This window comes from Mus caroli, unplaced genomic scaffold (genome assembly GCF_978045245.1).
Source record: "Mus caroli unplaced genomic scaffold, Mus_caroli_1 scaffold_4, whole genome shotgun sequence".
Classification (NCBI taxonomy): domain Eukaryota; kingdom Metazoa; phylum Chordata; class Mammalia; order Rodentia; family Muridae; genus Mus; species Mus caroli.
In genome coordinates, this window is record NW_028227259.1 from 143,167,950 (window position 1) to 143,195,474 (window position 27,525).

The window sequence follows — 27,525 nt, forward strand, 5'->3', positions numbered from 1 at the left end:
CTGCCCTAAATACACATAAAGAAAAAAAAATTAGTTGAAGGCCATCCTCTACTACATAGAAAGTACAAAGTCAACGTGACCTTCGTGAGACTCAGAAAAACAGCAACTACAACAAAAACAAGAGCCAGATAGAAAATGCTAAACAATCAATAAATGGGTAAATGAAATAGACACTTCTCGGTGGCACAGCTTGGTAGGCTTTTTCTATCCCATGGTGATGCAGATATAGTACAGGTTAAAGGTAGATAAAGGCAGGTTTATTAGGAAGAAGCTCCAGGGTGGGTTCACTGATCTCACAGGTGGAGGTCAGTAAAGTCATGAGTCAGGGCTAAAGCAAGAGACTTTATAGAGTTTAGGCAAGGAGTGATGGCGTGTCAGCTTGGAGCTGGGCTTGTGTCCATACATGGTCAAAAACTGAGCGAGCCCCTGGGCGGCGCTCTTGGCCGGAAGTGAAGAGATGCAGAGTGATGACATATTAGCCCAGAGTGATGACGTATTAGCCCAGAGTTTTTTTCAAATGGGACGGGGAGTTTTCTCTGTGCCGGAGGGGTTAGGAGAAGGAAGGCAGATGGGGTTTCCTAGCTTGTGTGAGGTATGACCAGGGGTTCCAGCCTAATAGTCTTTCATTCCAGAACTTGAGATGCAGAGGCAGATGGATCTCTGCCAACATGGCCTACATAGTGAGTTTCAGGACAGCCAGAATTATGTAGAGAATCTTTATCTCAGAAAAATAAATGTTCTTGAAAGAAGAAATAAAAAGTCGTCGGTAAATATCTAAAGAGTATTAAACATCCTTGAACCACTGGGAAAGTGCTGTGAGATTCCACCTCACCTACGTTAGACTACAAAGTTAGAGAACAAATGAATGCTGGTGAAGCTGAGAGCACAAGGTGGGGCTCTTATACAACACTGATGGGAATACAAACTATTCTAGCCAGTGGACACCAGTGTGGAGAGTCTCCATGGAAATACAAATTACCAGCCAGTGGACACCAGTGTGGAGAGTCTCCATGGAAATACAAATTACCAGCCAGTGGACACCAGTGTGGAAAGTCTCCATGGAAATACAAATTACCAGCCAGTGGACACCAGTGTGGAGAGTCTCCATGGAAATACAAATTACCAGCCAGTGGACACCAGTGTGGAGAGTCTCCATGGAAATACAAATTACCAGCCAGTGGACACCAGTGTGGAGAGTCTCCATGGAAATACAAATTACCAGCCAGTGGACACCAGTGTGGAGAGTCTCCATGGAAATACAAATTACCAGCCAGTGGACACCAGTGTGGAGAGTCTCCATGGAAATACAAATTACCAGCCAGTGGACACCAGTGTGGAGAGTCTCCATGGAAATACAAATTACCAGCCAGTGGACACCAGTGTGGAGAGTCTCCAAAATATTTCAAGTAGCTCTTTGACCCAGATATATCACTACTGAATATATATCCAAAGATACTACTGTGTCTGTTTATTGTAGCATTATTTAAACTAGACAACTTACAGAATTAGCCTAGATTTCAAACAGAAAACTGGATAAAAAGGAATGTGTGCTTTATTCAAACAACAAAATTAAGGGTTTTTTTTTCCCCAGGAAAATGGGTATAACTGGAGATCATCATATGAAATGAAATAAGTTAGACTCAAACAAATTTTCTCACTATATATCCTAAATTCTATGGAGATACATAGAATCATGTATACACATATATGACATGAAAGTAAGCAGCAAGACTGTAGAAAAAGAATAGAGGAGGAGGAAGAAAAGGGATGGCAGGGTGCAGGTGATCAAATTACATGATATGTGTGCATTAAGATGTCTTTGTGAAACCTATTACCATGCATAATGAATATGCATCAGCATTCCTAATTAAAGTCATTTAAATATTTACATTTATTTACTTAATGGTTGTCTTAATCACTGTTTTATTGCTGTGAAGAGACACCACGATCAAGGCAATTCTTATAGACAAAAGTATTTCATTGGAGCTTGCTTACAGTTTCAGAGGGTGAATCCATTATCATCATGGAAAGAATGGTGACAGGCTGTCAGACGTGGGGATGGAGAATAGCTGAGAGTTCTACATGCAGGTTTAGAAGCAGCAGGAAGAGCAAGCCTAGCATGGACTTTTGAAGCACCAAACCCTACCCCCAGTAACACACTTCCTTCAACAAGGCCACCCCTACTCCTTCTCAAGTAGTGGCACTCCCTGATGACTCAGTATTCAAATAGAAGCCTGTGGGGTCGTTCTTATTCAAACCACCGCAGTAGTTGCACACAAAGACATACAAGCATCCAACAGTACATATGTGAGGGTCAGACAGCTTGCAGGAGTCAATTCTCATCTTTCAGCTTGTGAGTTCTGGGCATTGAACTACAGTAGTGACACAGTGACAGGTGCCTTTATTCACTGAACCACCTCCACAGCCCGCTGTCATTGCTCCAGAGGTGGTGGGACCTGAAAGAATGGAGGCAAAGATTAAGGCCGACAAAGGTCTCATTCGATTGACACCTTTATTTAGAGCATCAGAAAATTCATACTTTGAGGGTTAAGAAAGGTCATATGAGTTCAGGTCACAAGCATTCTGAATAATAATAGCAAGTGCCAGTGGGTACTCTGAAGCAAATCCACTCCTATCCTCTACACCTGGCAAGGACACAAAGACATATTCCATGAACGATCCCATAGGTCAGTAGACTCTTGTTCTAGTTTCTTGGGTTGTTCTCACAAACACTCTAAATTTTCTTCACACTGCTCCATCCCTGGATCATGTTCTGGTAGCCCACTTAAAATACTTTTATAAAGTGGGCTAAAGAAATGGCTCAGAGTTTAAGAACACTTGCTGCTCCTGAAGAGGACTGGGGTTTAGTTCCCAGCATCCGTAGGATAGCTCACAACCATCTGTAACTCCAGCAACAGAGGCTCTAGTGCCACCTTCTGGCCTCTGTGGGTAACGAACAGGCCTGCACGTGGCACACATAAAAGCAGACAAACATATATAAATAATATAATTTTTTAGGATCTGTTTCTGAGTTTTCCTAGTTGGCCTGAAACATTGTTGTACAGACCAGGTAGGCCTCAGCTCAGAGAGTCACCTTAATCTATCTCCTATGTGCTGGGGGAAATGTCTTTTCAAAACATTTATGCTAGGTAGTAGTGGTACACGCCTTTAATCCCAGCACTCAGGAGGCAGAGGCAGATGGATATCTGAGTTCAAGGCCAACCTGGTCTACAGAATGAGTTCCAAGTCAGTCAATGGGACACAGGGAAACTCTGTCTTGAAAAAAAGAAAATTTCATAAATCAATAAAATTACACTTCTGCCTTATTATTTTACTTGCATCATATATTATTCATAGAATAACATTCACATAATTATATGAATTCATATAATTCATGAGCTGATATGACTTTATGAGCAAATTTAAATGAACATGTACAATGGTGAGCTAGATTCTCCCACAGAAAACTCTGCCATAAAATACCTGTGGATAAGAACTTGCCATTCTGGTTTCACTCATCCATGGGTTGGTGCCACCCTCTGTCACTTAGGGTCTGAGAGAATGAGACATGAGGTCCGGTTCTGGCAGTGATAAATGTCCAATTAGGCACAATTACAGAGTGGGTTTTGATAGTCTGTCTTGCTGGGGTTTTTATTTGACCCATCATCTTGTTTGTCTGCCATTTTGGGGATCTTTCACCACAATCCATCTCTGTTCAGGAGGCTCACAAAGTTCTATTGCAACCATTGTCATCCTGTGACATACAAGTAGGAAAATATAAGGGCAGAAAGGGGATGCCTTGGAAGCTGGGAAGTGTGTGGCTGGTGTCCTGAGCTAGGAGAGGGAGCTGTTTGTAAAGAGGCACCCAGGACTCCCTATCTTCTACTTCACACTACACAGGTCCAAATCCACTCTTTGAGTTGCCATGTCCTCCATCTTCTCCAGCTATAGGCTGGGCCTGTTGCTGTCTGAACCCAAATGCGTGGTGCAGCTCCTTTAGCCAAGACAGTTAATGCTAAAGGAACAGTTAAATATGCGTTGTTAGAAATGATAGCTCTCTTAAGGGTCAAATAAATAAAAGCTACAGATTCCTGTCCCCCTGGCTGCGGGGGCATAAGTAAGAGCTGGTCCCCAAGAAGAACATATCCTGAATGCAAGGCAAGGCTGGCTTTGATGGTGACTGTAAAAGCAAAGTCACCAAATGCCTTTTCCCAGAGAGCAGATCCCCAGTCAGAGGTTGACAGGAGTCCTGTGAGATGTCCCGAGTCACACTTTTAGCTTTATTTTCCCAATGTATAAAATTTCTTGTGGTGTCTACCGGAACTCATTCAGTTAGTTAGCCTTCCATAAGTGAGTGCCATAAGCAGCCTGCATTTTTCAGAGTTGGAATATCCTTTTGAGGCTAAGCCATGTGATTTCCCTGGTGCAAGTGCGTGTTCCTTGAGCGTCATGTTTAGGGACCAAGACCACGGCTGCAAAGATAGATCTTACATCAAAGGGAAGATGAGATGGTTTGTATTAGAGCAAGGCATGAGTGACTGTGTCCTGTGAACACATGTGTGTCTCCATTTGGTCACAGTTCTTCGTCGCATTGTCTACATGGACACTTTAAAACGCATGATAGAAACGTCCTGGAGGCAGAGTTACCTCAAAGCAGATAAGTCTTTGTTGTGGCCCTCAGATGTTTGTCTGATGACATTCTAAGCCTTTGTGTTAATACAGCATAAGAGGAAAGAGGGTTAAAGGGAGGTGGCTGTTGTTCTCCCTAACACACAGGGACTTCTCAGGAGTAGACATTCACAATATCAGGGTCCATATTGGAGTCCCTTCTTTCTGGGCTCCTTTGGCTCTTTTGTAAACCAAGAGTTCTTGGTAAAAGACCATGAAGGCTTGTGTATATGGCATCTCTGACCATTTTTTTTTCTCTCATACTGTAAGTCTAATTATGTTACAGTATAAGTCGGGCTGCCACTAAGCTGCCATTGCTCTGGTTTGTCTGATTTATTTCTAATTAGGCTATTTTGTAGAAAAATAAATAAAGGTGCTTTTTCTCTTTAGCTTATTTGAGTCAAATTGGTTTTAGTAGTTAAATATATAGCCAATTGGAGGTATTGAAGGAATATTCTAAGAGAGATCTAAGGACAATAAAGATAGAGGTCATTGAAGATTTATATATATATGTATATGTATATATATATATATACTTTTAGATGTATTCTTATCCATGACTCAACTTTAGGGTATCAGATCTCTCTGGATCTTAGATGGACATACACACTTTTTCTGTTATATCCAATCTCCAAACGTTCCAGCCTGTCCTTAGAAGGACCAGATACCCTGCCAGTGGTTGTGAGTCAGCATACAAATGCTGGGAACCAAACCCAGGTCCTCTAGAAGAGCTGCCAATACTCTTATCTGCTGAACAATCTAATCTCTCTAGCCCAGGGCATTAATTTTAAATCTCATCAGGTTTCCTCCTTGCCACACAAGTGTCCTCTCCAAGGTATTTGTGTCTGTTAGTGTTGTAATCCTAGCACTGACCACTGAGCTCAGGCCACAGGGGTTCTGCAATGTGTTCTGGGATGTGTGCCTTCCACACTGAAAATGCGTAAGAGCCCAAGCTGCTAAGGAGGCACTGGAAAAGTTACTTAAATGTTCTTCTGGGAATAAGTGAGAATCCGTGGCTTCCCATCCCTCCCCGTGTCCATGCTAGAGGTTCGAGTCCATGGAGGTAGTGTATGCCCTCCTAGGACATTTGCATTTCTGGGACCCAATGTAATTTACACATGTCCAGGTGCCTTTGATCTCCGAGCTTGGAGATTTGGCATATATTCCCTCAAATAAAATGTGTTAAAGTTGAGACCCTCAGTGCATGGCCAATTCTATCTTGGAGGAACTGGAGGATCTGGAATATATCAATGTGATAAGCAATGGGGAGGGCTCAGGATATGCAGCGTTCCCAGGCTAGCTCCCAGAGGCCTACTGACCTTCACTGCATTAACTCTTTGAGGAAGGATATCTAAAAGCCTCATTATCTACTCAGCAATTAGTAGACTATGCTAATATATCTACCAGAGATAAACTGTGTCTCCTCTGCCGTGATACCAGGAGTTAAAGCCCAAGAGAGTACTTGTGAGCCCATCAAACCCATGAGTTCATTCTGTGGTCTGGGTAGACTCATGCTTGACTAGACCTGAATGCCTGCCTCACCAGTATGAGATGAATTAAGGTTCACTCATAGAAGACTACAGAGATAGGGAGCCATATGCATTTTCCAAATCTTCTCCTGGTGTTATTTATTTATTTATTATTTATTCATGTTGCCCAAGCCAGAATTTATGCCCAGATGTGACTTGGCTTCCGCTTCACATTTGATGGAGGGGAGTCCTCACAGGTTCTGATGTCTGTCAACTCATTCATGACTTGGAGAGAGACTTAAAACATGTGGGTGTTCATCCAGACTCTCCATGAATGGAGTAAAGATGTATGGCATACAGTGTACCATAGTCTGGTGCTACCAGCTCCAACATCAGCCTTTTCATTGGGTGGTTTCCTCTTTTCAGGTTTGATTTTATTTTTATGGTTACATTTATATAGACTGTTAGGTGGGGGTGGGGTGTGTGTGGCCCATGCACACAAATGTTCAAGTATACACATACATAGAGTCAGAGGTAGACATTAGGTGTCTTTCTCTACCATTCTTCATTTTGTTTTCCTGAGAGATGGTTTTTCATTGAACTAAACAGTCTCCTTATCACCTAGGCTGGCTGGATAGCAAGCTCTCAGGATCCACCAGTCTCCACTCCCTAGCACTGGGATTACAGATACACAAAACCATGCCAGCTTTTGATTCAAGCTCAGGTCCTCACAGTTGCATAGGAAATGCTTCTTACCCACTGAGCCATCTTTGTGATCTCTATTACTCTTTTGAAAAAGACTTTATTTTATGGATGTGAGTGTCTCCCATAGGGTTTCAGTTGCTGCAACAAAACACCATGACCAAAGCAACTTGAGGGGGAAAGGGTTTATTTGTCTTCCACGTTGTAGTCCATCATTGAAGGACATCAGGACAGGAACTCAAGCTGAGCTGGAACCTAGAGGCAGAAGCTGATGCAAAGAGGATGAAAGGATGCTGTTTACCAGCCTGCTCCGCCTACTTACAGTATTCAGGACCACCAGCCCAGGGATGGCACCACCCACAATGGGCTGGACCCTTCCCAAACAATCACTAATTAAGAGGATGCCTTACAGGCCTGTCTACAACTGGATCTTATCAAGCCATTTTCTTAATTCGAGTTCCCTCCTCTTAGATGACTTTAGCTGTCATAAAACTATCCAGCACAATGCTTTGCCTACATGTATTTATGTACACCACAGAGATGGTACCCACAGAGATCAAAAGACGTTGTCAGCTCCCCCAGAACTGGAGTTATTGATGGTTGGAGCAGCCATGTATGTAGGTGCTCTGAATTGAACCTGGGACTTCTGGAGAAGCAGCTGCTGTTCTTTAACAACCAAGAGCCATCCCTCCAGTACATCCATTATTGTAACTCTATTTTTTAAATTAATAAAAAATGTTTTATGTTTATTCATATATGAACTTTATACATTGTGGCTCCTTGGGAATTCCTTGTAATATTTTCTTGAATCCATGAGTTAGCCAGGGGTAGGATATTTGCAATCAGTTTTCTTTGTCACATAATACTGAATAGAAATTAAGCTGTACCTGCTATTAAACACTAGCAAGACAGTAGTGAGGAGAGGTGGGGTGTGTGTGTGTGCGTGTGTGTGTGTGTGTGTGTGTGTGACAAATAAATGATCTCTCTGATTTGGTGTTCTCAAGGCTAAGACCTTGGGTTAACGAGCAATGTGTCGTTGCAGGGGTTGGTGTCATTTGAAGACGTAGCAGTGGACTTCACTTGGCAGGAATGGCAGGAGCTGGATGCTGCTCAGAGGACCCTGTACAGGGACGTGATGCTGGAGAACTATAGGAGCCTGGTGTGGCTGGGTGAGTCAGAGCCCTCTGCAACTCTCATTAGCAATTGCTTTCTTCTTTGCTGATAAGGACAGTAACCAGTGCCATCTTTTCATACTAGTAGGTATTATACATTTTTAACTGACATGTAGTACTGGGACTATACATTAGAAATTACTCCTCCCTTTCGCTGTACCCAAGCTGTACTAAGAACCCAGCTTCCCCTACTCGTTCTCCATCTGCTGTAGCCACCGTTCCATCCTTTACTTCTTTGAGTCAACTTAAGCTTTCAAGTGTAATGAGAGCATGCAGCACTGTCCTTTTGTTTCTTTCTTTTTTTTTCCTTCTTTAAAAAAAAACTGATATATATCACTTATGTATTGTGTCTTTCCTGGAGAGACATAGAAGAAAGTCTGACCACCCCAAATAAGTGGGGGCTGATGGGGACTGCTCCAGATAAGAGGGGGCTGATGGAAGAAATATCTGTCTGTTCTACTTTGCTGGAGCCCCAAAGTTAGTTTACTAACATACAGTTGAGCGGGAGAGAGCCATTACTGGAATTCCATGTCCTGTGTTAATGACTATTAATGTTATGTTAACATCCATGACTATTATCAAAGACCTAGATGTCTGCTACTTTATGGTTCACTCCATTCCATTGTCATAACTGGGCCAGGGTTTCCTGTATGCCACAGCTATCTTGCTTCAAGATGGTGACGACTGTTCACAGAGGAACTAGCTGTGCTGTACCCATAACAACCCTCCCTTTCCGTCATGTGACAAAATTTTCACTTATTTTAATAGAAAATATTCCATTTCTATATATGCTACATCTTATCTTTTTAAAATATCTCTGGGTTAATGAACACCTACATTGATCACAGATTTTTGTTTTGTGAGCAATACCATAATGAACACAAGACTGATGGTTTTAAAGACAGGAATGAATGGTGGTACATGCCGGTAATCCTAACACTTGGGGTGGTGTTGGAGGCAGATCCAAAGTGTGGCACTGTATACATATGGATCGATATCTGGGTTCTTGCCTTTGTTCCACTGGTATATGTCTCCTTTTATGCTGAGTACAGATGTTTGAGTTACTGTATTTTTGGAGTATGTTTTGAAGACATATATTAGAATGACTCTAGGTTTTTTTCTTTTTGTTTAAAGTTGCCTTCACGGTTTTAGCTCTTATGATGTTTAGGGCAGTTGGTTTTTTTTGTTTTTTTTTTTTTCAGTTTTGTTAACAATATGATTGGTACTGAAATGGGAATTTTATTAAATCTATAACTCACCTTGGTTAGTTGGAAATGTTCACAGTTTTCTTTTAACCCATGAATGTGGTCAGTTCTCAGCACCCACATCAGATGGTTCACATCTGCCTGTAAACTCCCCTGAGGGCAAGGACCGAACTCCCTCCTCTGGCCTCCACCATCATCTACACACAGAACATACACAAACATAAATAACAAAATAGTCGTAAATATTAAAAAATATTTTATAGCTATTGCAGATTGGATTCTGGATTCATTTCTCAGCAATTTTACTAGTAGTAAGCCTATGCTTTCAGGCTTGGGTGATTTTACTTTGTATTCTGTACCTGTGGTGAACTAATTCAACTAGCCCAACTGTTTTTTATTCCAACTTTTATTTATTTATTTGTTTATTTTTTTTCTCTTCCGTATAAGAAGTCATTTAACCTACAAAAGAGGACAATTTTGAAATTCCCACTCTGATTTTAATTGCTTTTATCCCTTACTCTACTATCATGTCTACCACGGCTGTGCTTATATTGAAGAAGAGAGTTGAAAAAATGCATCCTTGTCTTGTTTGAGAACTTAGAGGAAATCAATTCTGGTTTTCCTCATCATTGACCTGTGGGTTTGTTCTACGTAACTGCTATAGTATAGAAATATAGACTTTCTGTCACTAATTATTGAGTTTCATGAAGATAGGGTATTGACTTTTCTCATGTCTTTTTTATGCATGGATGGTGGTGTATGTGAGCACCATATGGCTTTTTACTCTTCATTCTGTTGATAGGGTGATACTTGAGAATTTCCGTATCATGAAAATTGTATTCCTAGAACAAATTACAGAGAATCGTGGTTTAGGGGCTGGAAGAAATGGCTACGTGATTAAAAGCACTTTGTTGCCCTTGCAGAGGACCCAGATTCAATTTCTAGCACACACATTGTGGCACACAACCATTCATAACTCCAGTACCAAGGAATCCAATATCATCTTCTGACCTCCGAAAGTACTAGACATACACATGATGCAGAGACATACATATGTAGAACAAATAAAACGGGATCCAGCATCCGCTCTTGTCTAGGGCCACTGGGCGAAGCAGGACGCAGGAAGTCTGACTGTGCTGCAGATCCCAGGGAACCCCAGGGTGGGCGTTGGATTGTGGGAAGCCGCAGGATCCCGTTGGGGCGGGGGGGTGGGGGCAGGAAAGACAGGGGTCTGGTGGCCCGGGGGACCTGCCAGAGTCGGGCTCTGACTCTCGAGTACCACAGATGCTGCTGGGCACCATGGAAGAGCCAGTTCTGGGGTCCCTGGGCTGCATCGAGGCCAGGGATGACAGGTTCTCACTCTCGGACATCCCAGACACCTCTGTGTGTCTCAGAAGAGCGGAGAACAAAGTAGGGACACTTGGGCAGACTCTGGCCTGAGGACTAAAGGGAAAAGGGCAGGGAGGAGAGAGCTCTGGCAGGTTACGGCAAGGAGGAGAGAGTCTAGCTAGCTCAGGCAACTTGCTGGGCGGGGCAGCTTAGGGTGATGGTGGCCTGTGGCTGGAGCACAGGGAGGCTTCCCAGTGGGAGGTTAGACACGCAGCTTGAACTCACTCTGTAGACCAGGCTGGCCTCGAACTCAGAAATCCGCCTGCCTCTGCCTCCCAAGTGCTGGGATTAAAGGAGTGCGCCACCACCACCCAGCGACACGAAGCTCTTTAGAGGGAAACCTGCTCCATTGCTCCATCATGGTGGATCCAGATAAAAAGAGGCATCCATGGTTTTAGGCATTTATTGTAGAAAGGCAGAGAGAGGGCGAGAGTAGAGAGGCAAAGGGCAGCCATGGCCACATAGAAAGAGGGGGAGGAGGAAGGGGAAGAAGGAGGACGACAGGCAAGATTAAGAGCAAGAGGGTAAGAGAGGGAGCAAGACAGTGAGGAGGGGGCAAGCAGCTCCTTTAATAGTGGGCTGGGCCATTCTGCCTGTTGCCAGGTAACTGTGGGGAGGAGCATACCTGGCTGCTGCCAGGTAATTGTGGGGGTGGAGTCTGGACAGCCTACAAGACTGAAGGCCACATAATTATGGAGCTGGGGCCTCGTGTCAGGTGCCTAGTGTCTGGGAGAATGTGGCAAACTTCCTTTCGTCCCTTGCAGATTAATCTGCTGGGTCTCTGGGGTTTAAACCTAGCTCTTCCAGGTTGCCTTTCATGGTCCCACATACATGCAAGCAAAACACTCCTAAGATAAATAAATCAAAACTAGAGTCATTGTTTATAATCTTTTTATATTCCATCCTACTTAATTTTCTGTCTTGCTGAGAACTGAGGTCTACTAGTCTGTACTTTGCTGTGTCCACTGTAGCTTCTTAAATCACTATAGTGTTGGTCTGTAAGGCTACAGCTGACTTCTCTTACTTTTCTATTGCTACAAGGAGACTCCATGATCAAGGTAACTTATAAAACAAAACATGATTTGGGGCTTCCTTATTTATAGTTTTCAAGGATAAGTCTGTAACCGTCATGGCAGGGGGCATAGCAGCAAGCATGCAGGCAGGAATGTCACTGGAGCAGTAGCTAAGAGTCTATATTTTATCCACAAGTAGGAGAGAGGGAGAGGGAGAAGGAGAAGAAGGAGGAGGAGGAGGAGGTGTTGGTGGAGGAGGAGAAGGAAGAGGAGACGGAGGAAGGGAAGGAGGGAGGGAGAGAGAGAGACAGACAGAGAGAGAAAGAGAGAGAGAAGAAGAAGGTGGAGGACGAGGAGAAGGAGAAGGGAGAGGAGACAGAGGAAGGGAGGGAGGGAGAGAGAGGGAGAGAGAGACAGAGAGAGACAGACAGACAGACAGAGAGAGAGAGAGAGAGAGAGAGAGAGAGAGAAGAAGGTGGAGGAGGAGGAAGAGAAGACAGAGGGTGGAGGAGGAGGAAGAGAAGACAGAGGGAGGGAGTAAGGGAGGGAGGGAGAGAGAGAGACAGAGAGAAAGAGAGAGAGAGAGAGGAGAGAGAGAGAGAGAGAGGAGAGAGAGAGAGAGAGAGAGAGAGAGAGAGAGAGAGAGAGAGAGAGAGAGAGAGAGAGAGCTGAGTGCCTGGCATGGGCTTTAGAAATCTCAAAGCCCATCTCTAGTGAAACATCTCCTCCAACAAGGCCACACCTCCTAATCCTTCCCAAACAGTTCCACCAACATGGAACTAAGCATTCAAACATGTGAGCATACGGGGGTCACTCTCATCCAAACCACCGCATTATACGGGGGTCACTCTCATCCAAACCACCGCATTATACGGGGGTCACTCTCATCCAAACCACCGCATTATACGGGGGTCACTCTCATCCAAACCACCGCATTATACGGGGGTCACTCTCATCCAAACCACCGCATTATACGGGGGTCACTCTCATCCAAACCACCGCATTATACAGGGGTCACTCTCATCCAAACCACCGCATTCCTTTAGTGCTGTTTTATAAAGTAGTGTAGGTTTTTCTCCAGTATATTTTAGAAATATTTTGGTCGTGGCATTTTATCTGTTTGACTCTAATATGACTCAAAGTTATTCCTGATCCAGCCTTGTAGGAGTTCTTTAGCATCCTCAGTCTGGACATAAACATCTTCTTATACATAAAATCCTTACATTCCATCTCTGTGTTAATGCCCCTTTTCCGTTTGGAATACCATGACAAAATGCTTGCTTTCTCCACAGCAGTGCATGCCCCTCAATGGCCTTATCATTCTTTATATTTCTTTCAGTTTTGTAAACCTGCATGGGTTGTTTTTAAATTGCCTGAAATCCATTCTCCTGACTGAGAAGCTCTGTGGTTGCATTCATCAACCTTCTTCTATTATCTCATTAATTGAGACCTTTGCATCCAAAACTTCTGGCTAGTTCTCTTTTATGGTTACTATCTACTTTCTCCAATTCACTTAAAGACCATGAGTTATTATTCCAGTTGTCTTAGTTAGAGATTTACTGCTGTGAACAGACACCATGGCCAAGGTAGCTCTTAAAAGGAAAACATTTAATTGGGGCTAGCTTACAAGTTCAGAGATTCAGTCCATTATCATCAAGGTGGGAACATGGCAGCATCCAGGCGGGCATGGTGCAGGAGGAGCTGAGAGTTCTACATCTTCATCTGAAGGATGCTAGCAGAATACTCACTTCCAGGCAGCTAGGATGAAGGTCTTAAAAACCATGCCCACAGTGACACACACCTATTCCAACAAGGCCACACCTTCTACTAGTGCCACTCCGTGGGTGGAGCATATACAAACCATCACACCAATGTCTCTTGTTTTGGTTTTTTTGTTTGTTTGTTTGTTCCTTTTGTTTTGTTTTTCTTCACTTCTTCTGTTTCTTCCAGGTTTCCTTACGTCATTGCATTGGGTTATGGATTAATTAGTTTAATCCCACATAAGTAAGAGTGATACCTCAGCAGTGAAGACTGTGAGGTAAATCCTCTCTAACTCAAGTTCTAATTCACCCATTGTGGCAAAGACCCTAAAAATAGGACTGTTGTCTCTTGTCCATAAACGTGGCTTAGCACTTTGGTACAGATATCTTATTATTTCCCATTTACAGGGCACTGTTTAGCCAAACCTGAGTTGATCTCCAAGTTGGAAGAAGGATTTGAACCGTGGGGTGTTGCAGAAGCCACAGAGCAGTGCCTACCAGGTCAGTCAATGCTATTGGGCAAGGATCAGCAAGACGTGAGCTCTTCAGCTATCAGTCATATGTCAGTGTTTTCACCAGCTTTAGTAAAGCCAGCTCTAGACTGGGTTGGCTGATAAATTAGACACTCATTTTATAAACTTTTCTTTTCTTTCTTTTTATTTATTTATTTTTATTTTTCGAGACAGGGTTTCTCTGTGTAGCCCTGGCTGTCCTGGAACTCACTCTGTAGACCAGGCTGGCCTCAAACTCAGAAATCCACCTGCCTCTGCCTCCTGAGTGCTGGGATTAAAGGTGTGCGCCACCACGCCCAGCCTTTATAAACTTTTCCAATTGGGATTCCCTGTTTTGGTTTGGTTTGGTTGTTGTTATTTGCCCAAACCCTCTACTACTCTGTGGGACTTCTCGTGCTTTCCCTGTTTTTCTATTTTCTTTTTTTAAGGTGCTGAGGATCAAACCCAGGGCTTTAGACTTTCTAGAAACCCACTCTAGCGACTACGTTACATCCCCACCTCGCCCCTCACTTGTCTTTTCCTCCTTTTCATACACCAATTTCTATTAGGCCTTCACTGACTTTTTCTTTTATATTTATTTATTTTAGTTAGTTCTTGCCCTTTGATTGCCATATAGGTTGCTGTCTTTGTAACTGTTTAGGTAGCAGCAGTGATCCCACAAATGTATCATCTTTTGGAATTTATATTCAGTGAGAAGAAAAAAAAAATGAAACAAAGAGAGAAGGGTCACAAAGTTTTTTAGTTTTTTGGCTTTTTTGTTTGTTTGTTTGTTTTGGGGTTTTTGTTTTTGTTTTTTGCAAGAGGAGATGAAAAAACAGAAGTTATATTTTTAAGAAGAGCATCAAGTGAGCCGGCATCCAGTGAGTTACTTATTTACCAACTGAGCACTGCATCATGATTGTGGGAGCTACTTTTGTGTCATCAACATAGGCCAGGGTCACAATTTGTAGGCAAGCCTGTGGACAATTTTCTTAATTAGTGTTTGACGTGGGGAGGTCTCGGCCTCCTGTGTGGGGTGCCTCCCTGGGCAGGTGGCTGTGGATGCTCTAATAGAGCAGGCTGAGCAAGCCATGGGGAGCGAGCCAGAGATCCGTGTTCCCCCACGGTCTATGCTTCAGATCATGACTCCAGGTTCCTGCTTTGATTTCCTGCCCTGGCTTCCACCAGTCATGGAGTATGGGAAAGATGTGTAAACCAAATAAACTTTTTTATCCCCAGGTTGCTTGTGTTTATGGTGTTTTATCACAGCAACAAAAACCAGTGGTCTTGGTTCACTCAGATATACAAATGTGAAAAATAGTGGCCTACCATTTTAAAGTTTCAAAGATACAGTTATCATTGCAGTTACCTGTGAAATCTTTAAGAAAACAATAAGAGAATGAAGCAGAGGCTTAGGAGGAAAGAGGACATTAGAAAGTTTTACTGATTTGGGAATGGGAAGACCAGTGTGTAGCAAAGGAGAGAATATATTCTAAGGACAGAAAGAGAATGAACCCATATGACTACAAAGATGTTGTGAGGATAGCTGAAAAAGAGAAAACCAGAAAGGCAAAGTAGACAAAAATGGGAGCCACTCAAGTCCAGCCTCATCTCCTGAGAGTAAGAGGAGCCTAAAGTCACACCTGCAGTCTGGCCTAGGGCCCTGGTGCTGGTGGATCCACATCCCGCCACTGTGAATTCTAGGACCATTCCATCCCTTGAGGTGGTTTGGTTTTGTCTGACTTTTTTTTTTTTTTAACTGCAGACTATCGTGGAGAAGTTCTTTGCATTTCTCCACATTTCTTGGGATGCTAGAAAGGGCTACCACCTTGAGAGGGGCCCTGTTGTTTTAGACCGAGCTGTTCGTGGGGCCTAAAAGTTGGAAATAATCACAAAACAAGGAGGTGCTGAACACACTTGCAGGGATTCTATGCAGGAAAATGGCCACAAGACACAGATGTGTTGGTTAGCACTGTCTGGTGCCGACTCACTGAGCAGCCTAAGCCAGCGTAAATTCAGAGGGTAGAATGTCTGCTGGTCTTTCCCCCTATGCTAAGCTAAGCCCCAGTCACTTCTGGGTTTCCTGAGAGAAGAACAGCAAGACTCAGCCTGCAATCAGGAGGCTTTAGACTTCTACAGTCTAAAAGCTCAATCAGACTCAAGTAGACATCACCTTCCCTCCATGCACAAAAAAGTCTCTGGAACAAGTGGGATCCTGACTAGCACACACACCACCAACTGTGTTGAAGTTAGCAGTGACTCTTTTTATGGAAGCAGGAACATTTCAAAATGAAATGCAGCCCTGTCTCTTACAACATGACCTTGAAGAGCCCAGCCCTCTTTCAGCACCCAAGCCCAGAATCCAGCACCCAGCATGCAGCACCCAGTACCACCTGATAAGATGATAAAGACTCCAGGTGTGTTAGACTCCAGGTAGAGCTTCAGTCTCCACCCCTTGATACTGGAGGCAATGTTAGACTTTAAGCTTCACCAGTTCCTTCTACGGCCTATTTTATTTGTGCTAGGTAATTAGTATTACTGTTTACTTTCATTTCTTAAGTCATCTATTTTATTTTTAGTTTCTTTGTACCTCTATTTTTACATGTTTTGTTCTTACAATGCAAGTTCTTTTTAACTTATATATATTTTTTAATTTTTTTATTAGGTATTTTCCTCATTTACATTTCCAATGCTATCCCAAAAGTCCCCCATACCCTCCCCCCCACTCCCCTATCCACCCACTCCCCCTTTTTGGCCCTGGCGTTCCCCTGTACTGGGGCATATAAAGTTTGCAAGTCCAATGGGCCTCTCTTTCCAGTAATGGCCTACTAGGCCATCTTTTGATACATATGCAGCTAGAGACAAGAGCTCCGGGGTACTGGTTAGTTCATAATGTTGTTGCACCTACAGGGTTGCAGTTCCCTTTAGTTCCTTGGGTACTTTCTCTAGCTCCTCCATTGGAGGCCCTGTGATCCATTCAATAGCTGACTGTGAGCATCCACTTCTGTGTTTGCTAGGCCCCGGCATTAACTTATATATTTATATATATTATATAATATAATGTTATATTATATATTTTATATATAATTGATATAATAAAATAATATAAATATATAAACTTACCAATATTAACTTATATTAAGTTCTGAAATACGTTCTTTTAATTTATATGCTTTCTTCCACATATGCTTTGCTTCTGGTCTGCATTTTATTTTACTTTATTTTATTTTTGAGACTTGTCTGTCTATTGTGGCTCTGGCTTCCCTGGTCTCGCTATGCAGACCAGGCTGCCCTCAGACTCACAGAGTTCTGCCTGCCTCTGCCTCCCGGGTGCTGGGATTAAAGGCGTATGCCACCATGCCTGGCCTTTTCCTGTGTTATTTAACTTCCATTCTCTCTTATATCCCTTTCTCTCCCTCCTTCCTTTAGCTCATTTTTTCATTATTCATTTAAATTTTGTTTTTAACCTCAGAGTTTATTCTCCACTGTTTATTGCCTGTTCTTCCCATGGGCCTTGGAGGGGCTGGCAGTTGTCTTTATGTTTTATGTCTGTGTCTGGTTTGTTTAAGTGGTGGTGTTCAGTTTCTGTGTAATCGTCTTACTGTGCTCTCAAATTGGGTTTTCAAGAATTATTGTGGATGTTTGTATCTGCAGCCATAAGGAAAAACTGCCCTATCATTTTCTTATATCTTTATCAGGTTTGGATATTAGTCTCAGGATGAGTTGGGTGTAGTGCATTGCAGTAAAACTCTAACCCCAATAAAGCCATGCAAAGAACACACAACTCAATTACAATTTTTATAAGATGCACACCTAGATTGGGCAGATCTACACTACTCTATTCCCCAGCTATGAGATCCCTTGCTACTTGTGGCTTCTCCAGGCCACGTGGTTCTGCTCCATCTTTCTTCCACCCCCTCTTCCTCCGTCTTCCTCTGTCTCCCACGTTTCCTTGTCTCCTCTCCTCCTTCCTCTCTTCCTCCCTCTAAAACCTCCAGCCCCACTCTTCCCTTCCACGACCCAATCACAGGCTCTCGCCGTTATTTATCTGACCAGTTAAAATGGGAAGAAGGTTCACATGAAATCATCCACTCCTGTTCGGGCAGCCCCTCTTGAGGAAGCAGAATTAATGTCAAAACACAAACAGCATCAGGGCAATCCACAACAGTAGTGTTCCTCTTCCTTTACGGAGAAGTGTGAGGAAGGCACTGTTGTCAGATCTTCTTTAAAGAGATGGGAGAACTCCACAGGGAATCCATCTGATTCTGAATCTCTCTTGATTGGATTTTTCACTACTGTTTCAATCTTTAAAAAGAAAAATATGTATTATACTTACAGTTATGGGCTTTTGGCCAGGTTTATATTAGTAGGCATAAAATACTTCCAGTGAAGCATGCCTCAGATCTAGGCAAAAGTGGCTGCCATCACCACTGTTGTACCTGCGGGCAATCTCCTCAGGAAGGTTGGTATTGTAACATGCAAGGTTGAGCATTGAGTGAGACCTCTGATGCCTTTCCTCCCCTGACAGACTGAATAGCATTTTCTGGCACTGTGTAAGCTCCCCAGCAGAGACAGAGCCTCCTACTCAGCCAAGGTTGACTTCTGTATGTCTGTATCCACAGTGAGCGGTGCCTGCAGTAGCAGAGTACTACCAGCTAGTTATAGTGGGCAACCAAGAGTCAAGTCAACAGGCTGTGTTGTTTTGGGTACCTCTGAGGTCTCAGTGACCAATAACTCATAGGGAGGTATCCCATGCCTTGGACTGAGGATTTCATTAGATAAATCATGACTTATGTATTGTCCACACATGGAGGGTACTTCCGATCAAACTCCTCTTTCTCTGTCTCTATCTCTCTGTCTCCATCTCTCTGTCTCTGTCTCTGTCTCTCTGTCTCTCTCTCTCTCTCTCTCTCTCTCTCTCTCGTGTGTGTGTGTGTGTGTTTGTGTGTGTTTGTGTGTGTGTGTGTGTGTTTGTGTGTGTATTAAACTACTTTACAAACTTTAATGGATTTTCATAAGCCTTATTCATATTCTTAGTTTTGGCTAATCCACTCCCTTCCCTCTCTTCTCCCTGATCTATCTATCTACTTAATATTTTTACACACACACACACAGCCTGTGTTCTGCTAGCTCCCCTTTCCCTTCCCAGTATCCTCTGGAGAGCTAGTTTATTGGTCAGAAGTTCCTGTAATCTTCTTCTCAGTTGGCAGTTAACCTCTCAGAGCTTGGAATACATCTTTCCAGGCGCTTCTGATGTTTAAAGGTTCTACAGCACAATCTACTGCTATTCTGTTGGCCTGCATTTATACGTGATTTGACCTTTCTCTTTTGTAGCTTCCACACCCTTTCTCTACTTTTTAGTGCTTTAACTATCATATGTTGTGGGAAGCTGTGTTTCTTTTCTGGTCGAGTTTATTCTGTAGGCCTCTTGTGCCTGGATAGGTGTATTCTTTTTATAGATTTCGGGACACCTCTTTTATGATTTTATATTTATGCTTTTGTTGTAATATTCTTCCTTTCCTATGGCCATAATTCAAAGGTTAGCTATTTTTATGGTGTCCCATGTTCTGTTCAAAGTTTTTAATGTATCATTGACTTTTATTGGGTAATATAATTCCCCTCCCTTGTCGTCTAGCCTGGACATATATAATTCCCCTCCCTTGTCTTCTAGCTTGGACACTGGTTTCCACATCATCTATTCTATTGAGGAGGCTTTCCACTGAAGTTTTTATTTGGCTTGTTAAGCTTTTGATTTCTAGTATTTGATGCAGTTTGGATTTTCTTCAGAAATTCTGTCTCTGTTGAATTCTATTTTCAAGTCTTAGACTGATCACCTCATTTCATTCAACTCTGTTTTTATTCTCTTGGAATATATTCATCCCTCTTTCGAATTGTTTGAACATAGTTAAGATCATTCTTTTGAATTTGTTGCCTGAGAATTTTTCCAGGTCATTCCATTGGGGTCATGACTGTGGGATTAATAGTTGGGAGAGCACAAGTTGTCATAATTTTCATGTTACATTTGTTTCTATGCAAGTCTGACATGAAGTAACTTGGTGTTTTGTTTTGTTTTGTTTGAGTTTTTCTTTCTTTTTTTGTTCAAATCCCTTTCTCTTTCAGTGGAGGTATGAGCACTGTTCAGAAGAGGACTAATATGTAGAGGGTTGGGACTTTATTTCCTCTGAAGGGTTAGTATTAAGGCCTACAGGTTCTGTCCTTTATAGTCTCTTTAGAATACTTTACTGTCATCCAGTGATCAACACAGCCCTTGCTAGCCCTCTCTTTCACAGCTTCCTGGTGTCTCTCATTGCTCGAATGCCCTACTTTGAGTAAGATGTGATCCACTGGTGGATTGGGGGCACAAGATTCTAGGGAACCTAGATGTGAAATTAGAAGGCCTATAGGACAAGGAGAGTGGCTCTACTTAGTTGCATTGGGAAGTGAAATCCTAGAGGATCCTGAAAGACTGTATAAACAGAGGACTGACTGGGGGTATTGAGATGCAGTATCCCAGAGAAGAAGGGTGGTCTGGCAGTCATCATAGAGGATTGAGATTCTGAAGTAACCAGATATAAAGTCTGTTGCCTAGTGGCACACAGAAGTATGATATTGGAAGAGGCAGGTGTCCTATGGGGTGAAGAAGAGGGGGGCCAACCTGGAGGAATAAAGAAGCAATATTTCAGAGGAATCTAATGACTTATGAAGTGTGAAGGTGTGGATCCTACCTCTCAATTCTTTATTTTTACATACAGCAAAATTCACTTTTTTACTTAGTACATAGTTATGTAACCATCACTACCGCAATCAGGATATACAAAAGAGTTTATGCACTCCCAGATACATGTTTATTAAAAATGACACAATTTCTCAGACTGGTATCAAATTCTATAAATAGCGGTGAATGTCAAATGTGATTTTTAATGTTGACTCTTAAGAACATATATCACTTATTAAATTAATCATTTTAAATATCAATTTAGGTGTCCGTAAATGGAGTGCCCCAGTTGAAAAAAGCCAGCAAAGTCATGAGAAGTATTTGAGGCAAGTCAAAATCATCAAGAAAAATACATCAGATGAAGATAAGGTTGAAGTAGAAAACACATACCATGTGGACTCCAACTGCATTTCAAATATGTCTCTGAAGAATGAAGTCTGTTCTAGAGTGTTCTTTCAGGAGCTTGTTAATCCACTGCTAGATGTACCTTTGCCTACTGAGGCTGGCGAGAGGCAGAGTACAGAAGTACCTCATGATCTGAATAGAATTCAGGAAGTTCTCTCATATCCCAAGCATTTCACTCACCGTAGCAAGGATCAGTATTCACAGTGTCGTTCTCAGTGCTTTGGGTCAGATGAAGCCTTCCACACAAAAGCAATATTAACACCTGAGATGTTTTATGTTCAGGAAACCTCTAGGACATGCAATAACTATGATAAGTCCTTTAACGAGGTAACAATTCCTGCCCAATATATGACTCAGTTAAGAAAGCAAACTTTGGGATGGAATATATGTCATAAAATGTTCCCGCACAAGACCGAACTTAGCAACCATGGCAATATGCACACGGGAGAGAATGATGATAAATGCGATTACGAGGAGCCTATCACTAACAAGTCATTACACCTTACAAAACATCAGGAAGCGCATGCGGGGATGGAGCCGCAAGCACACAAAGAAAACATCAAATTCTTCTGCCTAGATGCCGAGCTGCAAACAGTTGATCCAGAACTTCACGGAGAGAAACAAGTTTACCAATGTAAAGTATCTGGGAAAACCTTCTGCCACCAGCCAGAGCACATCAGCCAACAGAGATCACACGCCGGTGAGAGAGCCTGCCAGGCTAAGGAACATGGGGAAGCTGGCTGTGATGAGTCAGCCCTCACCCAACACCAGAGACTTTGTACAGAGGAGAAGGCCTGTGAGGGTAAAACATGCAGCAAGGCTTTCCACCATAATTCACTGCTGCCTCAGTATCAGAGCGCTCGCGCAGACGAACAGCAAAGTGACTGCAAAGAATTAATGAAAATTTACTTCTACGTATCAAGCCCCACGGAGCATCGCGGACCTCCTCCTCCTGAGAAACCTCACAGGTGTAATGATTGTCTGAAGACTTTCTCCCACAAGTCACAGCTCGCGCGACATCAGAGAATGCACACAGGGGAGAAACCCCATGAATGCAAAGAATGCAGGAAAGCTTTCTGTCACAAGTCCCACCTAATCCGGCATCAGGGAATCCACGCGCCTGAGAAACCCTACGAATGTAATGAATGTAAGAAATCTTTCTACCTGAGGTCACAGCTCACTCTACATGAGAGAACGCACACAGGGGAGAAGCCCTTCGAGTGTAAAGAATGCCGGAAAGCTTTCTCCCGTAATTCACACCTCACTCAACATCAGAAGATTCATACAGGTGAGAAGCCACATAAGTGTAAAGAATGTGGGAACGCATTTGCCCGCAAGTCACACCTCATTCAGCATCAGAAAACCCACACAGGGGAGAGGCCCTATGAATGTAAAGAGTGCAGGAAAGCTTTCTCTCGTAAGTCCCAACTGATGCAGCACGAAACAACTCACACTGGCGAGAGAGCCTATGAATGCAAAGAATGCAGGAAAACTTTCTATCTCAAGGCGTACCTCACTCGCCACCAGGTAATCCATCAATCTGAAAAGCCGTTTGAATGTAAGAAATGCGGGAAAGCTTTCTCTCGGAAGTCATACCTCACCCGACATCAGAAGATACACAAAGGTCAAACCCTATCTAGGTGAGAAACTTTAGGGATGTAAACGATGGAGAAGGTTCTTAAGCTAGTTGGACTTAACAGGTGAGAAGCCCCATGCATGTAGGAAAATGTGCTACTGTTACATCTTGGCCGACATCAGAAATCCCATGCTAGTAATAAACCCTACAAATGAAAAAGTATGAAAGAAAGTTTTGCACAGGAGTTATGTCTCACTATAGGTCAGTGAGTATGCCAGTGAGAAGCCATGGGAAATGCAGGGATGCTGTGTTTTAAGTTACACCTCATCATACATTAGTAAATTTATACAAGTGAGAAACCCTGTGACTATAAAGGATGTAGTAGAGCTGTAACCAGGGGTGATGTATCCAGGCATAAATCCTCCCAACATAAACAGTGCAGAAAAACTTCCTACCGTCAAGCAACTCACTAGCTGCCTGAGAACTTATAACTGCCATTTAAGTTTCAATAACAAGGGAAATTTTTCAACAAGAGAGACCCCACCACCTGACAGAAAACTCCCACAGGTGATAAGCCACGCTAATCTAGGGGAGTTGAGAGTGCCCTGGCAAGTAAGGACTCCCATGAGTGTAAATGATGCTGAGATGTTTCAAGGAGCGCTTGCTTTTCATCTCTGCTTTCTTAGTGTTGCTGCTTACATCTCACTCATACTGAGACAAGGCTAGCCTGGACAATGGAGTTATACACCTATCTTTTTTTTTTTTTCTTGAGACTAGATTTCCCTATGTAGACTAGGTTAGCTTCAGACTCATGGACACTGACCTGCCTCTGCCTCTGCCTCTGCCTCTGCCTCTGCCTCTGCCTCTGCCTCTGCCTCTGCCTCTGCCTCTGCCTCTGCCTCTGCCTCTGCCTCTGCCTCTGCCTCTGCCTCTGCCTCTGCCTCTGCCTCTGCCTCTGCCTCTGCCTCTGCTTCTGCCTCTGCTCTCCCCACAAGTACTTGGATTAAAGGCATATGCTACCACACCTGGCTTGTAGTAAGATGTTTTTAATAAAGAAGGTTCAGTCAAACTGTATTGGATACTCTCCTTATAGGATATGAGAAATACACCCGTTTGGAACCATATGTAAGTATTCTTAAAAAAAAAAAAAAAACAAAAAAAAAAAAAACAACTTATAGTGGGATTTATAGTCTGGCTGGAATCAGAATAGCACAAAGACAGAAGCACAGGAAGAGTATAGGGCCAGTGCTGCTGTACAGGTTCATACTAGAAGCCCCCACATGCCAGGGTTGTGGCATTCCTCAAAGTCACACATCTACAGTCATTGCATCTCTTGTGAGATCCTCATACCCATCCTTTCAAATTCATACGGGCAGCCTGCTCTGTCCCATAGGCCAAGAGTAGTTGCAGTCCATTGATAATACTTTCTTTGGTTGTATTCAGTAAAATAAGTCTTAATCAATTTTATTTTTAGTTTGTTTATCTTTGTATGTGTGTGTACAGTATATAATTCTTGGGTGCAGACAAGAGCATGCATGTACCACATCATGCGTCTAGAAGTCAGAGGACAGCCTTGCGTGTTATCCTTTGACTACCTCTTTGAGACAGGCTCTGTGTATGCCAGACTAGTTTAACCTGCAAGCTTCTGCAGACACTCCCATCTCCACCTCCAAGTTCACCATATGTCTTAGTTAGGGTTTTATTGCTATGAAGAGACACCTCAACCAAGGCAACTCTTATAAAGAAAAACATTTAATTGAGGCTGGCTTATAGTTTCAGAGGTTTAGTCCATTATCATCATGGTAGGAAGCATAGCAGCATCCAGGTAGATCTGGTGCTGGAGAAGCCAAGAGTTCTACATCTTGATCAGCAAGCATCAGGAGACTGTGTATCACACTGAGTATAGCTTGAGCATAGTAGATCACAAAGCCCACCCCCACAGTGACACACTTCCTCCAATAAGTCCACACCACTGTCTATGGGCCTATGGAGGCCGATTATATTCAAACTACCACATCATGGGACTCCTGAGATTACAAATGTGTGCTGCCATGCTTACCACCACGATGATAATGGACTTAACCTCTGAAACTATAAGCCAGCCCCAATTAACTTTTTTTTTTTATAAGAGTTGCCTTGGTCATAATGTCTCTTCACAGCAATAAAAGCTGCATCCAGCTTTCCATGGGTTCTGGGGATTCAAACTTGGGTCATCATGGCAAACACTTTAATTACTGAGTCATCTCCCTAACCCAGTTTTTTTGTTTGTTTTGGTTTTTTTGTTTGGTATTTTAGATGAGGGCTTGATATATAGCCAAGGCTGTCTTCAAACTCCTAATATAACTCTAGACAATCTCACCATCCTGATCTTCCTGCCCAGCCTCATATGTTTTTGGATTACAAGCAACACTTTGCTTGACAAAACAATTGACTTAGTGCCTAAGAATTTAGAGAATATTCTGTAAGTACCCATGTAGCAGAGAGCTGTGGAAGAAAGAGTCAATTCATAGAACTTGATGTTGTTGTGATGGTTTTCTTATTTTATTTTTGGTGTTTGTTTGTTTGTTTGTTTGTTTGTTTGTTTGTTTGAGACAGGGTTTCTCTGTGTAGCCCTGGCTGTCCTGGAACTCTGTAGACTAGAGTTCTATGGACTAAACACATAGAGATCCACCTGTCTCTGCCTCCCAAGTGCTGAGATTAAAGGCATATCCCACCACTGTGTAGCTTGAGGTTGGTTTTCAAACAGACTTATTAATCATGGATTATGAGTCACAGTTTAAATTACAGAAATGTGTGCTAACAAAGAACCATAAGCAGTGGTCTTCTATTACACACACACACACACACACACACACACACACGGCTATGTCTTATCATACTATAGGCTGGTAGTTGACACTGAATTCCAGTATACACAGACCAATCATGCAGTTAAACACTGGACATTGTGCATTTCATCGCATACATGCCTTGAGGGAACCCACCATTACTGTGCAAACAATACATATACAGCAAGCATGACCGGGGGTGTGAGTCTGTCTCCTTCAGTGATAGGGTACATGTTTTTACATGTATGTATCCTCAGGTAAAATCCTCAGTATACATCTGATAGATGGATGGATGGATAGATAGATAGATAGATAGATAGATAGATAGATAGATAGATAGATAGATAGATAATATAATAAGACATAGCTTTGTGTCTAGAGCATCATTTATGATGGTGAAATCCAACCTAAAATTGGGCAGAACTGCCTCCTGAACAGAGATCCTGTACTATATAAGGAAAAAAGTTGAGCGTGCACCATCCATCAGTCTGCCTTCTGTGTGGATGCAATATGCCCAGCTGCTTTGAGCTTCATCATGCTGAACTGTACCTTGAACTAAAGCAAAGCCCTTTTCCCTTAAGTTGGTTTTGTCAGAGTATTGTGTCACAGAAATAGGAAAAGATTATTAGAACAATATTGTTGCAGGTTAAATTATGTCTCAAGATATATAAGTCATTGTCTCTGGTTAAAGAGAATGTGGCCTTATTTGATGATCAGTTAGAGAGAGAATACAGGATGACTGGTCATCCAATGTGAATGGAATCCATATATGCAGAGGAAAGCACTATGTGATAAGAGACCAATGAGAATTACAAAACCATGTCCCAAGCATTACCGAGAAGCGGAATACACCGGCAGCCGCTATAGAAAGACAAGTTTTTATCCTGTCTCATGAGGTGCATGGGACAGTAAAAACTTAATTTTCAGTTTCTGTATTTCCAATCTGTAAGAGAATGTGACCGCTCTCAAGGGAAAGGATATAACATACTGTTGCTGGAAATATTAAAACTCAGCCCAGAAACAACGGCAACTCAATCTCTGGGTGCAACAACTGAAACCTTATCTTGTAAGCCCTATTAAATCTGATTCCTCCAGTGGCAAATCCTGAGGGATCTGCCATGGTACCAGGAAACTCTAGCAGCTACATTTTGCCCTTATTCTATCCCTGTTCCAAAAGGCCTCTAACCCTCTTCTTCTTCTTCTTCTCTTCTGTCATCCAACCCAGAAGTTCCCCCTACTCGCCCAGTGATTGGTTCCTTTATTCATTAGGGGATTGGTTCACAAGAAGTCACCTGAGTACTTGACTCACTCCTTGTCTGCAGCCTCTCCCTCTCCTAGGAGAGTGGAATTAGCATCAGAATACCAGCAGCAGCAGCAGCAGGCCCGTCCACAACAACAGAAATTTACAGATAGCACAGAAAACAACGGAAAGTGTGTACCAATCACAGGAAAGTCATTCTTTCTCTAGAGGTAAGAGTGGCTTTACTAAAGCTGCAGTTGCTATGTGCAGATTATGCAGAAGTTCTGCGGTGTCTTTTCTGGGGTTACCACAGCTAACCATGTCATTGGAACAGTTGAAACCAATAAAATGGTACACAACCAGACTCTTACCTTGGATTTGTACTTTAAGAGAAAAAGAGACCACACTCTGGGGATCTCAAGAATGGACCAGGTCAGTATCCAAATACCTAGCCAGTATTTAATAAAGCTTGCTTCAAATGTGGTGAAGGAGGAGGAGGGGGAGGAGAAGGAGGTGAAGGAAGGAGAAGAGGCAATAGCAGCTGCTTGGTGGTGGTGGTATATACCTACCTAGCACTCAGGAGGTAGAGACAGATGGATAGCTGAGTTTCAGGACAGCCTTGTCTATAGAATGAATTCCTGGACAACCAGGGCTACACAGAGAAACCCTGCCAAAAGAAAGAAAGAAAGAAAGAAAAGAAAGAAAGAAAGAAAGAAAGAAAGAAAGAAAGAAAGAAAGAAAGAAAGAAAGAAAGAAAGAAAGAAAAGAAAGAAAGAAAGAAAGAAAGAAAGAAAGAAAGAAAGAAAGAAAGAAAGAAAGAAAGAAAGAAAGAAAGAAAGAAGTAACCAGGGCTACACAGAGAAACCCTGTTTCAATCAATAGATAGATAGAT

The 27,525-nt window shown here is 42.6% G+C and overlaps 1 protein-coding gene across 1 annotated transcript in view; it reads left to right on the forward strand.

Moving 5' to 3' along the window:
• The window catches only part of LOC110295144 (zinc finger protein OBI1-like), a 28,770-nt gene extending 5,344 nt beyond the window's left edge, over positions 1 to 23,426 (forward strand). Inside the window, 4 exon segments of the mRNA XM_021163619.3 lie at positions 7,882 to 8,008; positions 13,787 to 13,879; positions 20,850 to 22,614; positions 22,616 to 23,426. Coding sequence (XP_021019278.3) covers positions 7,882 to 8,008; positions 13,787 to 13,879; positions 20,850 to 22,614; positions 22,616 to 22,643 — 2,013 coding nt within the window. The 3' untranslated portion in view covers positions 22,644 to 23,426.
• The last annotated feature ends 4,099 nt before the right edge of the window (positions 23,427 to 27,525 follow it).